Below are 18,950 nucleotides of genomic sequence, written 5' to 3'. Positions count from 1 at the left end.
TTTCTTTTTCTAATACCTTTTTCTACATTTATATTAATTTCTGCGGAATTTCAAAGCGTAAAAACTGTATATATAGAAAAGGAATAAAAGTTTCAATAATATTATTGTTATCTACATTATAAACTCACGTTGTTAAAAGCAGTTAATATGTTTTTGTGTAAAGTAAATGGTCAAATAAAAAATATAATTTTCGAAAGTAATTTTAACTAAAGTTAGCATTAACATCAAAAATAAAGACAAAATAAATTATAATTAAGAAAAAAATAACTTGAAATTAACTAATTTTTAGTTTTAAGAAGCAGTTTAATTATATTTTTTTGCATTATCATCGAAGTTCTTTTAAAAAAAATTAACGTAAATTAAGACAATTTTATTTAAATTAATTTATTTGGGTTTTTGTCATATTATTACTGGAAAATATTACTATTAAATTTCGAATTGATATATTTTCGTAAAAAATAATTTGCAACACTATTTCATTAATTAAAAATTTATTGCACTAAATTAAAATTAAGAAGAAAAGTATTAAATTTATATAATATAATTCCAAATAAACTAGGTGTTTGTCATACTTTTACTCGAAAATATTAGTATAACGTAAAAAGTAATTTGCAACAGAGTTTAATTAATCAAAATATTTATTTTACTAAATTAAAATTAATTTAACTTTAGTTTTTAGAAATGATTTCGTAAATTCGTTTAGCATTAACTTCGAAATTCTTTTACAAAAAGGTTAATTATATTAAAATTAAGAACAAAATTAATTTGGTTTAACTAAATTTTAGTTTTTAGGGACAATTGGATTAAATTTTTTAGCAATAAAATCGAAGTTCTTCATAAAAATAATAAATGAATTCGATGGTTGTCACATTAATACTAAACAAATTAATACCACATTTTAAAATGGAATGTCCAAAAATATTTAATTAGTTTAGAAAAATAATTGCTAATTAAAAAATTAAATATAAAAGTAAATAATTTACTTAACGCCGATATAAAAATAATTTTCAAATATTAATTAATTAAATACAATTAAGTTTTATTTTTTGATTAATAGTGTAAGATGAAATTTCCACGTTAGAAGCCATTTGAAAAAATATTTACATATTTAATTAAAAAATTAATTTACAAAAATAGATTATTTTATTTTGAACATTGTTATAAAAATAATTCCCAAACATAAATAAGCTAAATTTAATTAAATGTTTTTTTTTTTTTTAAATCATGTTCAGCTAAAAAAGTTATTATTTAGTAGTAAATTTTCGAGTTAGAAAGTAGTTTGCGAAAATAATTAATTAGAAATTTAATAAGGGAAAAAAATTGATATAAAAATGTATAAAATTACTTTTTGAAAATAATTAGAGACAAATTTGCGGTACAAAAGTTTAATTAATACTGGTTAATTAATTATTTAAAATTTAATTAATACGAATTAATTAATTAAATTTTTGTCTTTGTCATATTTTTACTAATCAAAATTCGGGAGTTGCTTATTTCAAAAACTAATAATAATAATTTACTTTATATACAATTATTATACCAAATTTTGTACAACTGTACTTATTGTATTTGTTCTGCTGCTGCGTTGCTGTTAAATTGCTCTTACCATTGCGACTACTACTACAAAAAAATTAAAAAAAAAATGTTTAACTTAATTCAAAATAAATACTGCTACCACTATCAACTCTACCACTATTTCTACTACCACTGCTACTACATTTCATAGAACGCGCTAACCAAAGCGAAACGATCCATTTCGTTCAAATGTAGGATGAGCAGTAACAATAATCCAGACAAGGTAGTAAAACCAGTCAAACAAACAAAATTTTTCCTTTCAATTCTGTGTAAAAAATAATCAAAACGCGTTTTTGTTGTTTTGTTGTAGTGTGAAATACTAAAATCGTTGCGCCTAAACTCTTTCTAAATCTATTTGTTTAAAGATTTTTAAGCTAAAAGAGATTACCTCTCTCCTAGTTTGTATATATGTTCTCCAACAACTAATAAGCTCGTTTGTTAGTACAAAAGACGTGAAGACGATAGCTAAAGATGTGTCTAAATTTTATAACCTTAAATTTTCTATTTCAATTTTCGTCTATTCAACTTCTTAATTCTAATCGTACATACTATATACCATACTAATCGCTCTATATATATGAATCCCCTCCAACTCCCTCTCTTTCTTTCTAACTGTGTGTTTGATATCTTATTTAACGGTAATTGATTTAGATTTTAGATTAGACGTCCTTCGGTTATCCTTTATATATTTATTATTATATGTGTATGTGTAGATTTGCTCTGTCTAGTCATCTAAGCCTGCGTCTGCTGTATAAATTTAAAATAATAAATATGTTAGTCAATATACAATATATATATCCATAAGTACGTCAATATGCCCAATTTTATTTGTTATATATGTCTGGTATATTTTGTATTTGTGATATGTCTACGTCTCCTTTTCAATGTGTCTTCTTCTGTCTACCTTTGTATGTATACATATGTTAATTTATACGGTTTTTTTTTTGTTACAAGAGACATGCTATTTTTACTTTTAAGGTGTCATCTGTCACTGTAAATCCCATTACAATTCGCCAATACTACAATAACAACAACTAACAAGACTAAAGCGACATACACTTTGGATTTTATTTCTTTATTTTATTGGGTTTGTTTTGCGTAAGTTAAGTATTTAAGGGTAAAGTGTCGAATAGTAGAAAATAAGAAGAGGGCTTCGAGATGAAATATTTGAGGTTAGAAAATTTTGAAAATCTGTTTTTTGTTTTGTAAGTGAAAATATAAAGATCATTCCATGATAGACGCACGAGAGTTTGTTGTTCAAATAAATATTAAATGGACATAAATTTATCCTTGATCTGAAAAACCTAGCCAATATAGATTGTGGGTTTCACAAAAAACATTAAATGTCTCTTTAAAGTACAAATATAGTTTAACGAAATGTTAAGTACATCTGGTAGTCTTTCTGAGACACTCTTAAAAGCTATTCCGGGCCATAAAAAAGTCAGGAGGAAAATTTGAATTACAAGCTAAAATATTCATCTAGGAAAGAAGTGGATATTAGAGCTTTTTGGATTTACAATAAGCGATAAAATAAATTATTAGCCAAAAAATATTAAAGTTAATTTTTTCAGGAGGAGTCATTAAAAATAGGAACATTCAACAATTTTGATCGCAAAATTCGTTAAAATAGTAATTTTACTCTATTTATTGGGAAATATCACTATCAATACTTTGTCGTGCCTCCTTTTGCCTTAATCAACGTCCTAATTCATGCTGGCATTGACGTTGTGAGCTTTTGTAGTAGTCCGACCTTCATGTCAGAATATCACGTCTTTAAAAGAACGGAATCCATTTTTTGTTTTTTTTTTTGGTTCTTCGGCTTCTGAGTAGCTACTTTTCTTCATAATCGCCCACTGGTTTTCGATGTGGTTTAAATCGGGGCTGTTCCCAGACCGCGCCATTTTCTTTGTTCCTTTCTCAGTCATAAAATCACGTATCTGCAAAACAAGGAGAAAAACAATATTAGGTATGAATGAGATTAATAACAGGTAATGGAACAGAAAACAAAATTTATTTACTACACTTTCACAAACTTTTTACAAACACAATTGATAAAACTGAGTAATGCAAATCAAATCTTTACAACTATATCTATTCAAGAAAAAAATTGCATGCCAACCAAATTAGAAATAGCAGACTTACTCAAACTTAAAGTGTGTGCAACTATCTGACCGGTTTTTTATGCCCTGTACTGTATATCTAACGTACAAATATTTGAAAATATTCGCCAAAAATTTGAAGTTGATCCGGTAAATAGTATGAAATAGTAAATAATAATGAAATCGGTTTCCAAAATTTTAAACGCGTTTCGCGTCTCGAGTCAGTGAGGAAAATTTTGCCGATACGGCTGAACCGACTCACTAATAGATTTCACACTACTTACTTAGTATATATTCGATGGTGATGGTGATGTGCAAAGAAATAAGATTTTTGATAATAAGTCCACGTTTGTAAGCCAATCTGAAGTGTAAATTTTTTTGGAAAGCCAACATTTTGTCAAAAATCAAAATATAAATAAGTCTTTCAATTATTTCTGTATTCTTCTATAGAAATAATACATTGTTTTAATTTTTAGATTTAAAATAATTTTAAGTACAAAAAACTTCTTCACCGCCAGACACCGTTTTTCGGAGATCAGCTACCGGATAAAGGGAATCAAAATTTGTTTAAAACAAATCGCCGATTGTTTAAGTACAATAAGTTCTTTAAATATCTGTTTTTTATTTATTAAGTAAGTAAAATGGCTCTTCAAAAACAAAAAAAAAACAATCCAAAAAAGACGTTTTTTCTGATTTGTTAGTGGATATAACCACGTTAAAAACATTAATTACAAAATTTCATAGTATTTCTAAAATTCAAAGCTCTTGTTAACTACAAATATTATATTATTTCGATTTTTTTCTTTACTAATTTTTATTAGGAATAGTAGTAGTGATGTGTATTTATGGATGGAATATATCGATAGTCAATACTGTTGACACTGTTTTTTCATGCTATGGACACTTCATGAAGTATATATTAAATATGTCACATAAAATCTTTTGTAGATTCCACAAATTCCTTATACTGCTGACAGTAGACATGTATGTTTTATGCTTTCGTTGCTATCGATTGTATCGTCGATAATTCCATATTTGTATTTATTTTCTTTTATTTCGGGATATGTAACAAAATGTATATGGTATTGAATGTTGAGGGTATTCACTAAATACTTGTTAGCTTGTCAATTCATTGTTCCAACTATCGACAATTTTGTTAACTTTGAGTGACTTTTGTAGTTCTCACCCGGAAGCGGCAAAATCTTGGTACGATTATTTAATGAAACACTTAATAATTTTAGATACAAAAAATGTAATTCTAGAGAATTTTTTAACGCTTTTCATCACATGCCCACTTATTTTTTAGTTAGAGTCGATAACTCGTTTAATTAGACAAAAAAAAATCGATAATCAGTGACTATTGAATTAACAAGTAATCAAGCTTGGTTTGATTGCCCCTATTAAGCGTAAAAAAGTTCGTAACTTTATATCAGTGTATATGTATTTATAGGTTATATATTCAACGCATTTCTTAAGCCGACCCTTGTAAGCGCTTGCGTCATCTTACTATTGCACTATAAACTATATATCCGATGTTGATTAAATACCGCAGTTAAATATACAAATATCATGCTTTAGTTGTGTATATCTTTGTAGCGGCAAGTAAAGCTCTAAGAAATGAAAACTCTCGCCAATTCTGTTGTGTGTGTGTAGTGAAAATATATACAAATATTTGGGTTACAACTTTGTATGAAATTAAGTTGAATTTCTATATTAACTATCTCTCGCCATAAATATGCAACTAAATATTACTACTCTATCTTTATCTTATATCTTTGATGCTCTACTCATATCTCCTGCTCTTTGTCTTTTACCGTTACAATTTTATGAATTTACTTTAGTGCAAACTTATAACAATCGAAAAGACTTCACCGTCGTACAATAGTTTAACATCTCATTCGACACATGTAAGTGCTCAACAATACATACATACATATGTACATATTTGCATAAAATAGTGTGCGTGCCACTGTGAGTGTGAGTGTGGTTTGCGCTTAAGCTTTTATCTCCTCCACAATGTGACAAAGGAAGCTGACACGACATTATGATAAACTATTACACCAACTTTCTTTTGTTGCCATTTTGTGCTGCAATTTTGCAGTTGATTATTTTGCTTGTCAAAATGACAACAACAAAACGTACAATGAAACATTGATACATTAAAAACAATATTAAATATTATACTTGTGGATTATTTTGAATTCGACTGTTATTGTTTTCAAAATATATTATTGTGTTATGGCGATTAAAATTTTAAATTTATTTTAATTTTATTCATATGGTTTTTTATTCCGGAGAGAGATAGTAAACGATTAATGGTTAATTTAGATAGTTATATTAGTATCAAATATAAATAATATGTAGTTGAAAAGTTCTAAATGTCAGTTATAACATTTTTTTTTTTTTGATTTCTGAGCTAAAAACTATGTATGTAGATCTTAATAAAAGAAACATGTAAGACTAAGAATATAGTAGACACAACAATAGTCGTCCTAAATCATACGCAACGATTTGATTGCCAGAGAAAGGTTTGAAAAAAAAACTACTAACTAATTGATGCGAAAATGTTCAATATATTTACTCAATACAAAAATCAGTTAATACAACACATATATAATTAAGTACCATAAAAGTGATAAAAAAAAGTATATCCAAGTGACCAAAGATAAGTTAAACTCTAAATCCTCATTAAATTAAATTAAGATACTATAATTATTCTAACAGTGCTAAGCAATAGTAATAAAGTGTCTACCAATAGGGATGACGTTATTTTGACAGCTCGTGGCGGCCACGTTTGTTCACCGATTCGTGTTAATTTTTGTCAGTATGTTCAGCAAGGTTTGCCATTTCGTTATGTCACGTTTTATTTTGCTACGCTTTGAAATTTCCATGGTTACTACGAAAATTCAATCATCTTCTCAGATGAGGCCCATTTCTGGCTTAGTGGCCAACTCCTCGTGTGGTTCAAGAAACGAAATTTCATCACCAAAAATTGTAAAATTTAAAACACGATGTTCACCCACATTTATTCCTAGAATTTCATGAAATCGACGATAACAATCTCTATTTCAATTTCCTTCATGTTTCACTTCTAAATATGGACCCATTGCGTGCAAAGTTTGGCGACTCGTTAAACGGGCCATTTGGCCGACATTTTGTCCAAATCACAAATGGCATAAAATTATCTGCATAACAAAAAAAAAAACAGAACTCATTTTAACCAAATATGAGTGTTTTATTTCATTTTAAAATCCTCTCGTTCTTGTTGGTAGACCCTGTATTTATTTTCATAACCCCTCTTACAACAAATTAATAAGAACCAATAATAATTTAAACATCCATTTCTCGAAATAGATGATTAAGACTCTCAAGATGAGACCCCGAAATAATATTATGTCATCAATAGGATATCTTAATTATATGAGTTGTTGTTGTTTTAGAAATATATCGTTAAAGTTTTTAAGAACACCTAATGTGAATATAAATATAAGATCCTCACGGTTTTGGTATATATTATATATCAATTACAAGGAGATAGTAGTTGCTTAGACTAAACTTGACTCCGTCTGTCCGTGCAAGCGATAACTTGAGTAAAAATTGAGATATCGTGATAAAGGTTGGAACACATATTTCTTTGTACCAAAGACAGATTGAACAGAATGAACGTAATCGAAATATTGCCACGCTCACAAAATGCCATTGAACGAACACTTATAAAGTGACATAACTAAGTTCCATAATATGATATAAAACTGTTATTTGGTACAAGGAATCGTATTAGGTAGGGGCTACTGTGGTTTGAAAAACTTCGTAAAAGTGAGCGTAGCGGCACCCGTTCATAAATTTAATGTGTATATACCTATATCTCCCCAACCGCCAAAGTTAGATCGACCAATACCTATATTTTTGGTAACCTCTCCGACAGAGAACCGAATCCGACAGAAAATCTTACCCACCCTCCATATAACGATTATGTTGAAGACTACTAAGTGCGATAACTCACTAAATAAATTCATCAAAATCATATATCGGTCAATATGTAAGATAACATATCAAAACCAAGCGAACGTATTATAATGGATGTATTATAATTTAATGCAGATAATTGGTAATATTGGTCAACGAATTACTCAGCTACCATACATAATGATTTTCGTTATTTTGGCCCACTTTATGCCGTATATGGTCAGAGTGTGTGTTATCTTCATAAAGTGGAAACATATTTCAGAACATACTTGAGTAATGTCAAGAGTTAATGCAATTAGTCCAGACCTCTTTTTACAACAAAGATACCCAATATAATGATTTCCGACTTTCTAGCTGACTTTAAGCCAATTATGTTAGTCAAATTTGAGGTGTAAATCAGCATAATTAGTATTATCTGGTTATAGGTAGTCATAGAATATATATAAAATCACCAACTCTTCTCCACTAGAATTAGATCAAGTTAATTTAATCTTGAGTTAGAAGTGGTTTTTTTTTAACAGATTTTGAAAAACGTTGCATTGAAAAACTAGCCGACTTTAGGTGTTATGATTCTTACTTTTTTATACCAAATAAAACTAGTTTACTAAAAAAAATTTAAGGTTATGGTATGTAAAATAAATTAAAAAAAATTAATTCGTATTTCTATATCATGAAACCCAACAATGGGTATTATTAACACTACAAATTTGTATAGTATTGTATAGTTTAAAATAAATAAATTTAGATAAAAATATTTACTTATATTATAGGGATTGTGTATACCCATTGCTGTAAATATACCTAGATGTGTAGTATTTCGTGCATTCAAACATATTTACAGTACATATTTCAAATTTAATTGGTAAATTATTTTATAATAATTTTTGTATTCTGTTTAATAAATGTGCACACAGTATTCTAATTATTTTAAATATATTTTTTTGAAAACTTTACCATCATGACTGAGATTTTCTTATCCCAAAGCAAACACAAATATTTTGTTTTTCAAACAGCAAAATTTCAAATGAAAATACAATTGTGTTATACACCTTCTCTATCTCTGTTTCTGTCTCTGTCTGTCAACACACACACACACACATACACAATGTCTCTTGTAATGGCAATTGATTGATGATTCATCGCATGAATTCCAAACTGAACCTTTGCAGGCACTTTTGGCGGACACATACTCCCTACGTGATACCAAAGTACAAGAGAATGGAAAAGTGAGTAATAAGTATTTAATGAAACGCGACATACTATATTACATATCTACATAGTTAAAGCGTTACTTGTAAAAGTGCAATAAACATACATATTGATTATATAATATATACATACAAATGGTATTGCATAACACTCACATATGCATTTTAGTTACATACAATTTGATAATTTTGTTGGCGTGGGAAACAAATATTTATATAATTTATACATACATACACATATATAATATATGTATATTCAAATAAATTTATAAGTATACAAATGTAGTCTCACTAGTTTTCGAACACTATATCTATATATCGCTACCTATAAGTAAGATAATGGTTGTATGATGTAAAATCCGAAATTGTAATGATTAGCTTTTGAGATCTCATCGATAAGCCTTTGAGATTTGCTGCAGAGTAAATAGAAATATGCAAAACTAGTGCAATAATTATCCCTAAGAATTATAGCTGAGGTTCTTTATTTAACAATTTTATCAATTCCCAGGTTACATAAGTAAACCATGGACCTATTAATTTGAAAACGGTTTTTATTAGACTCGTTTCGATATTCTTCTTCGTTCTGGAACTATAATCTTCTAAGCGATCTGACCAAGTTTCAGAAGAATACTCGCCTTTCACTAAGGGAAGCCCATGCATTCTCCAAATCTTCTTTAAATAGAGTGTGCGTTGGATTTGGAATTCTCAAGATCACTTTATTAGAACTCAATATTAACAAGAATTACAAATCTACAAGTACCATAAAGGCTAGAAATTTCATGTCTCATTTTTTTGGTACAACTTGATCTTATTATTCAATACATTCGCCATCGCGGACAATGTACCGATTACAATCGCGATCTTCCAACTTTTCGATACCACTATTGTATATCCGTATGCATTTTCATTGATTTCAGGCAGAGTGCATCGGTCGATATTTAGCACGCTCGGTACCCACTTTGCGCAGAGCTTTCCCATACCGAAATACTCCTGAACGATATGTCCAACACTAATTTTTATAATTTTGAGTGTCAGCTATCTCGATGAATTAAATTTTTCGATACTCCAAAATTCACTTTGCGATTTTATTCATGTTTTTGTTCGTATCGATGTGGAAAATGTCTTGAGAACGGAACGGAACAAACTCCGAATAAAGTTCTGCTAAAAATGGTCTCCAATCCTAAATTTGCCTTTAAGAACAATTGTAACATATGGTACAATAGCATGGTTGGCAACACTAAAATAAAGCTCAAAGCAGGCTATTTAAAATCGTAGTTATATCTTGAGTATGAAAAAGCAAACTAGTAAAGGACCTGGGATAATTGATTAAATTTTTCAAGAGTGAGCACAGTCGAATCACGTCGGTTTTGACTTCAAATGCCAGCCGAAAAAACTATAATTTTAGGAAGTAATGCTTTGAAATACGGTTAAACCACACACCATAATTATATACAAGTATATAGAAACTGAGGATCATCAAACATTCTGAATACAAGCAATTTCAGTTTTCAAAAAAATCACAAGTTTATTTACAAAAAAATTTGAGAATGATAAAAAATATAACAAAAATTATGCTATTGAAAGTAAATAGTTAATTTTTGAGAATTTTAAAGTTATCCGTTTCACTCTCCAACACTCCACATCACTTCCACTTAACTCTAAGCCACACAAAAGCAATCCACTGATTATTCACATATGACTTGATACAGTTAGCAACACCTGGTATTGTGTAGTTAAATTTTTGAAACCAAATCACGTGGTAGCGTTCACCCAAATCACCTAAGCAAATCGTCCAACTGAGCAGTTGGAACAGTTCTTCCACGTAATCCGTTATGGTTTTTTTAAATTACTTATATTTATTCACATTTCGAAAATATCTACAATCATCACTTTTTTTCACTTGACAACACTTTACTCCTAACTTATGTAGTTCACAGATAATATTCTTAGAAAACTAGAAAAACAATTATTTAAACTAATTTCAGGTCGATCTCACAGCTGGTGCTCTTGGTGAACTCTCTAAAGTTAGTTTCTGGTCAAGTGTTTTGAAATGTTATTAGTTTCTTTTGAACTTTATACAGACGAAAGAGCTTAAAGCTTGCTGCATTTGTTGCCAGTTTGATGCATTATATGCACACATACATACATACAAGCTCATCTCATAAATATTTTTAAGCAATTGGCTTGTAGTACTGAACAGTTAACCATATTACATATTATTGAAACTTTACACTCATACTTATATGTAATATTTTCATTTTTTAAGGAATAAACTTTTTGTCTCAATATTTTTTAAATATTTTCCTTTCATTTTATTAATATTTTCCTTGAAGCCTTTTTATTCTCCTATACATTGACAGTACTTATATTCCCTTTTTATACTCGTAAGCCGCATTTATTTACATGTTTCTTGCTTTTTATGTAAAAAGCGGATTTTCTGCAATATTAAGCTCAAATGATTTTATATGTAAAACTATTTTATAAAACTAAAAGCCGCAGATATTCTATTCCAACCTTAAAACCCCTTAAAAGTGCGCAGCAAGCCCACCGCCAACAAAACTAATTACATAGAAGTTTAAAAAAGTGCCGCAATGTAAATAAAGCTTATCATTTGGAAGCTTTTTATGACCGAATGTGTTTTTTGATTTATCCATTTTCTTTTATTTACTTATTTTGAGTGCAACATATGAAACAAGCTGGCTTAATTGGGCTTTGTAATGTTAAAAATTTGAAGATAAATAATTTAGAAAAATCTAAATACTCATAGACATACTTACTATATTTTCCTGGAGGCTTGAAAATCTCTCTCCTACAAAATATAAAGTGGAATCCATTTTCCATTATCGTATGTACCGATATTTGGTAGTTGCTTAAAAAGAAGAAAAATTTTTGCTCCAATCAAACGAAATAAAAGCAGGGTATGCAAACACGTAAAGTTATCGATCAATAACGATCTATATAAATAAATTAAATCTGGGTTTTTTCACTTTTTAAAGCTCAAGAACAACTGAACTGCTTTGTTAAATTCGTTTCCATTCCGAAAAGCTGAATAACGATTAAAAACTCAAAAATATCCATTAAAAAGTATTGTAGAAATTCATTAAAGTGGATCGAAAATACTCCAATCAAAAAGTAATCTAAAGTTAAAAAGTTATTTCTTAGTTTGGTACAACCTTTTTTAACTTCTCGTGAATTCTGACCTCCATATGTCAATTATTGTGTAGTAGTTTTTTGTGTAAAAACTTTGTCTCGCGATTTTTATCATCGAAAAACAAAAAAATATTGAACAACGAGTTTGCTTGAAATTTTGTATTTTGTAAAATCATGGATACGAAAACATTGAAAATGTTGCATAAGTGTTGTAGGGGGTCTACTTTATCACGAACAGAAGTATTTGAGTGGCACAAAGCATTCAGTGAAGGTCGTGAAGTCATCGAAAACTTGCCTCATGCGAATCATCCACCCACCTTTGTTAATGACGATAAGATCGAAAAAGTTAAGGAAACAGTGCTTGAAAATCATTGTGTTAACATCAGAGAGATAGCAGAGGGTCTCAACATCTCTTTTGGATCGACTCAACACATTTTGATTAATGTTTGGGTATAAAACGTGTCAGTGCTAGTCCTGTAGTTACCAAGCGACCTGAATCTTTTGCAAAATTCACAAAAGCGATGCTGAGAACCATATATTCATTAAACGCATGACTGGAGTGGGTTTATGAATATGACTTCCAAACTATCGAACAATTTAACGAATGGCGCTACAAAACTGAGCTGAAAGCGAAGAAACCAAAATTCCCTGAAAGCACTGAAGGCCATTCGAGCCCAGGCTTTTAACCAATGTATAAAAAGACCCTATTTTGAAGCCGAAAATAATTATTTGTATTAAAATACGTGAAAATATGTTTTTTTTTTGTCAGTCCGGGTAGTATTTGATCATATGATAGTTTCGAAAAAAAAATTAAATTATTATTACTACCTAGCAAATAATTGCGCTGGTATACTATTTACTCCTGTAACCTTGAAATATTTATTATTCATTGTAGACATCTAGAATATATAATAAAAATGTTACGCGCGGCCATTCAAAATGTTCAAATCTTAAAATTAAGGCTACTTCATCTTTATTGGCATCCGAAGACATCTGGAAGTGCATGTTTTTTTTTAATAAAAGTTATAATTTGGCCTTAACCTGCTGTTATTTATCCCCTAATCTAATATAATTTAGTACTTTAGCCCTTTTAGTTGGAATTTGAAAGCATTAACCGAGATATTCGCAGTATACCATAGTCTTATTGGTGGTTCGTATCGAAGTCTAAAAGTTTGTATTAAACCATTCAAAATTATTCTATACATTCGGTTCAGCCGACGGAGTCGAACTACTATTGATTCGAAATAATATTTCTTTGATCTTTTATTATCTCCCACAACCAATATTCAAGGTAATAGGCAGGTTATCGACAAACATGACGTTCTTTGCGGAGAGTCTCTCTTTTTGATTTTAAGTTTCTTTGCGAAATATTCGTATGTTTCGCTTTTTGGCGCACAGAGAGTACTTCCTTTGATCGACATGATCGTTTTACAACAGTTGTTCATGTGTGATTTCTTAGCCATCGAAACGGATGAGACTGATCTCTCAGTGCTGTCATAATATTTTGTGTGCCCTTCTCACAGCAATACGACTTCACGACGTATTAGTACTCTATAGACGCACTATAGTATTGTTCATAAATTAAATAAACGATAGATTTAATACAACAGCAAAGGTTTATTTGAGTTGCCTTGATAAGAGATCACCGTACTGTTGTGCAAAAAATCAATACTAGAAATTTTGCTTATAAATTATATGAAAAAATTTGAAGCAATTTTTTTAAATTTTATTTGTTAGTTTTTGATTATCTATTTTATTTTTCAACTACAAAATTTTTCTCTATGTACATAATGTAATGGCTTACTTATTTACATTTCTAGAGAATTTGCAGCACTTTAAACAATTTGAAATTCTTCCCTCGAAGCTTTTGTGTTTACTATTTATTTTTTACTCTTAACAGTGGTTTTCGCAAATATGCAATGTATTAAAATGATGCTCTTTACATAGTTGTGGCAGGAATGTTAAAGTAGCTTAAGTCAAATTAGCTTGAAACGTATAAGTTAAATTAGACAGATCAACTTACTCAAGAGCTGACTTTGTGCTTTAAGGGGTTACATGGGGTTTCTCGACCCAAAAATTGCCTTTACATACATAAAAATAAAATAGTTTATTGAAGCCTTTTATCATTCCAAAGATACATATTTTACAAAGATTTGTGAAGATTTCAAATAAAAGTAGTCAAAACTTGGTCATTACGACGTCATTGCCGGCAGTACTTCGGAAAAAGATGCCTCCGCGTTGACTGCAGAACATTTGCGGTATCATCAAAATTAAAAAAAATAAAAATACGTGATTTAGGTTAGACTATAAACTGTATCTTCAAAGCTATCACTCGGATCAACTTAAGCATTTAGCACAATATTCTAATGATGTTATAAAATTATGTAAATAAGATAATGAAAAAAATTGATTTTTTTGAAGCCGTTAAACCCATGTAGCCCCTCAACTTAAAGAAAGCAATAAAATCTAGCATCCTATATCGCACTAAAACAAAGCTAAAGGATATGCTGAGTTCTTTACTAGAACTCGAAATATATAACATATTTGAAGTCGACTTATGCTATTTTAGTTTATTGCCAGAGCTGCTACAGCTATTAAGGTTGCTTTTACTCTCTAAACTCTTTAAAGGGGTTATACTCACCTGTGAATTAAAAAAAAACCATTTTTATACTTTTTTTTATAAAATATATAAGTACATATGTATATAAATGATCAGTGTGACGAGCTGAGTTGTTTTAGCCATGTCCTTTTGTATGTCTGTATATACGGGAACTATTTCTTCAGTTTTTGAGATATCGTTTTGAAATTTCACACACGCCTTTTTCTCCCTAAGAAGCTGCTTTTTTGTTTGAACCGCCGATATCGGACTACTATAGCATATATCGATCATACAAACTGAACAATCAAATTTAAGTTCTTCTACGAAAAGCTCAAAATCAAGTTCTTGTAAGGCAAACTTGAACCTGTGAAGGGTACTAAAGCTTCGATGCAGCCGAAGTCAACGTTCTTTCATGTTTTATTAATTAATATTCTTCGTGGAAAAAAACGAGTGCTGTCTGCCAAATGTATATCACAAGTGGATATAACCCCTTTCTTATAAGTAGAACCGTAAATACAGAGCACATGAAAATCATATCTTTTTTTATACTATATACTTAAGTAATTATATAATAACGTATAATTTACTAGATGTGCTAAATTGAATTTATACAAGTCCCGTTTGTCGCTTCTACAAATCAATGATTTTGCAGCTAAGCAAAATCCATTTGTTATGATTGCATTTGCATTAGAAATAAATAAAAAAAATTAAATAAGGAAATAAATGTAAAATCTCATCACATGCGCTTTGTATACAAATCTACATATGCATTTATTTTGCTTGCGTATGCATAATTCTGCTAATTCCTTTAATCCTTAAAATTCCTCTTCACCCACTAATACCGCTAATGCCACTAATAACCTGGACTAATGCTTATGCTATGCTATTCATTTTCTGATTCAAATATACATACCTATATATACATACACACGCGTGTGTGTGCGTTAGCATGTTTGCTGCTGCTTCACTTGTACCGTTATAAGCACATAATAACGTTTGCAAATCATGTATTCTCCTTGCCACATACACCTATATTGTAATTATATACATATTTTATACTCTTATATACTACCTAGTACTAGTAGTGTTAGTATGTATGTCAACACACTTGCTACAAAATCTCTACACCAACAACTTTCAACTATGCATTTCGCTTGTCAAAGTCACCTCAATCACCGTTCTGCAGTTCAATAATTTGTTGTTGCTTTATTTTTTAATTGCTATTTACATAAAACGAATATTATAAATATATAATATAAATAAATAATGATTTCCGGAGTTAATGCCTAATGGAATGTTTTTGTATAAATCAAACATTTAATCGCTTTTTTTATGTAAATAATCCATGTTCACCTCGAAAAATAGTCACTTTGTAATTAATCTAGATTAGTCCTTGTATTGCCTATGAAATTACACATACATATTTACATAAATATTAGTTCATGTACTTGTATTTGAATTAATCGTTTTTTTCGTTGTCGTCTTTGTTCGTTGCTCCGCCGCCGAAAAGGTTTCACTCACCGATTCCGATCCATCACAGTTCCGTGATATTTTTAATTTGGGCGATTATGAGCTGAAGCAGCATCAGCCGCTACGTTTGAAGAAGAAATTCTATGAATTTTATACCGCACCAATTACAAAGTTCTGGGCAGATTCGGTAAGTAGCAACAATATTATTGAGATATAAATTTATTTTGTCACTAATTGGCCTCATATTATATAACTAAGTGTTCGCGTTAAACTCTCATAATATATGTACAATTTTCGATTCTGTATTTCTTATTTTAATATAATAAAAAAATATAATTAGAACTGGATTAATGTACTATTGTTTTCAAATAGCCATTTTATTGCGAATAAAGCACAATAATAATACATGCTCCTAAATGTATGCTATGTGCTGTTTGGATTTGTAGGTTTTCTGTATAGAGCGCGAATTTGAGACATAAATGTTAACGACTTTTGTTCGTTATTCTTATCTAAGTTAGTTCTATGGCACCGTCAGTAGAAAAACCATGTTGGAAACAATAAAGATTGTGAACCGTTTGATTTTTTTTCGATGTTATTCTATGGTAAAATTTGTAAAACCCAAAATTGTATAAAGTTTATAAAGCGTTGAAGGTTTTAGAGCAATTTGTTCAACTAGAGATGCTGGGAAAAATAATAAGGAACGTAGAGCTAAATATACAAGGTACAATATTTTACAAACATATGCAGTTGCTGGCGTATGTCGATGATATACATATATATATATATAGCAAAGCGAATGGGATGAAAGATAAATAATCTCCTGTCATCAAATAAACTATGTAATTTCGTCTATTTTGGATCCAACACCAATAATGTCAGCCTGGAAATCAACACAGAATCACTATTGCCAAAAGGTACTACTTTCGATTGAGTAGTCTCTCTGGACGAACCAAAACCAAACTTTATAATTCGCTCATTATTCCCGCCCTGCCGTATGGTGCAGATACATGGAACATGTTAACATCCAATAAGAAAGTACGAAAAATTTAGAGCGAAAGGTTTTTCGGTAAATGTACGGTACTTTGAGAAAAGGTGATGGCAAATACCGCAGACGATGGAAAGACGAGCTGAACGAATTAAAGGGCGACTTTGACATAGTTCAGAGGATAAAAAGCCAGCAGCTACGCTGGCTAGGTCATGTCGTACCAATGCACGAAAGTCAGGTGAGAACCTTCGCTGGAAATATCAAGAGGAGAGCGACATGGTTTTACTTGGTATTTCCAAATGGCGTAAAACTACGAAAAGAAGAAACAAATGCGCGGTATTGTTGGTTCAGCTTTAATCGCGTGAAAGACGCCTAAGTCATTGTAGTAGTAGTATATGCGAATTCGCCTGATATTCCAGTTCTAACACCGAACTTAGATTATCTTAATTGTTTGATATAGCCTTAGAAAAAATTAGTTTAAAAAAAATTAAGGTTATCCCCTTTCATTACTAAATGCATACTTCAGATCACTTAGCTAAATCGAAACTTTCTCTTTGGATAGCTCTAATAACAGATTACTTATTACTCTTTCATTTACTACTTGATAAAATACTTGATACTTGACTTAAAAGTGTGATATACACATACTGTTGAAGGGGGACTGCTTGTATACTTTCAATCTTGTGGGGATAGTGCTAATTTAGTTAGCGACGCATTCTAGAAATATTCGCATTACTATTAAATTGTCTGGTTTATATTTTAAAGTATCATTTGGAAAGTAATTTTAATCGGTTTTATATTAGGTGTAGTAAAAAGAAATCCATTATTTTTGCATGAAATTGAATGCTTTAATCATTACTTTTCGTATCCAGTCTTATTTAAATGGTTCCAAGCGGTTTTTGTGCAATTTTTACGTTCTGGACAATCGTAATGGATGTTTGGACTCGGCAATTTCCATTATATGATTGATTTTTTCGATAATTAGTCTTCCAGAGCGTGGTGCATCTTTGTCATTGAAATTACCGGGACGGAATCGACGAAATCGAAATTGCGCATGATTGGCTGTTACAGTATTAGGACCATAAACGCTACTCGCATTTTCAGTCGCCTGGCTTGCGTTTCCCTTATCCAAGAAAAACTGTAAAGTATAGCTATTTTCTCTTTGCTAGTGTCCATCGTTGACGCGCGCTGAAACAAAACTGAATCAAGCAATCACAAAACTGTCAGAAAAGATATTTTAGTACGAAATGTCATCTTTCTAACGCCATCCAGCCGAACCCGAGCGGACTTGTACAACGGGAGGTACAGATAAATAACGCCATCTATTGGAAAAATAAAGGAATTATTTTTACTACACCATCTTGTGATATAAATACTCGTTTACTTTACTATTCCTCCACCGTGACAATACGCTATATCTTCAATTTTAATCTTCCAATATATAATTAATTTTTTATTTCTTCCAACAGATTGCCTACATGTTTTTTCTATTCATGTTCACCTACACCGTGTTAGTGAAGATGGGCCCGACGCCGCGTTGGCAGGAAGTCTACTCAATCGCATACATAGCCACCTTGGGTTTTGAGAAAATACGTGAAATCATCTCTTCGGAGCCGGTGGCCATAACGTAAGTTTCTTATAGTTTTTATTCACAATTTTTTTTATTTCGATATTAACAGTTAAATAGCAGTATGACCATATGCTCACATAAGCCAAAGTGTTAATAGTATAAATTGAATCTCATGCGGCTTGCCTTTTAAAATAACTGTTAAGTGCTACTTTGCGTTTTATGCTTGACCATTTGCGCTCGCTTTCATTATCGCTTGCCATACACCCACACTCAACATCCACACACATACACACCTCCACACAATTGGTGTTGAGTTGATTTTTCACGC

The 18,950-nt window shown here is 30.4% G+C and overlaps 1 protein-coding gene across 12 annotated transcripts in view; it reads left to right on the top strand.

Annotated features, from left to right (window-relative positions):
- Positions 1 to 18,950, top strand: part of Trpm (transient receptor potential cation channel, subfamily M) — a 240,780-nt gene that overhangs the window by 189,277 nt on the left and 32,553 nt on the right. For 8 of the 12 annotated variants that reach the window (XM_070108438.1, XM_070108437.1, XM_036362721.2 and 5 more), the window contains 4 exons: positions 1,727 to 1,798; positions 8,810 to 8,866; positions 16,108 to 16,254; positions 18,522 to 18,679. In XM_070108438.1, coding sequence (XP_069964539.1) covers positions 1,727 to 1,798; positions 8,810 to 8,866; positions 16,108 to 16,254; positions 18,522 to 18,679 — 434 coding nt within the window. The remainder of the gene's footprint in view (positions 1 to 1,726; positions 1,799 to 8,809; positions 8,867 to 16,107; positions 16,255 to 18,521; positions 18,680 to 18,950) is intronic. The other 4 variants (XM_070108439.1, XM_036362715.2, XM_036362714.2 and 1 more) reach the window with 3 other exon arrangements.

Source organism: Bactrocera oleae, chromosome 4 (assembly GCF_042242935.1).
Source record: "Bactrocera oleae isolate idBacOlea1 chromosome 4, idBacOlea1, whole genome shotgun sequence".
Classification (NCBI taxonomy): Eukaryota; Metazoa; Arthropoda; class Insecta; order Diptera; family Tephritidae; genus Bactrocera; species Bactrocera oleae.
This window is presented reverse-complemented; position numbering and strand designations above follow the sequence as displayed.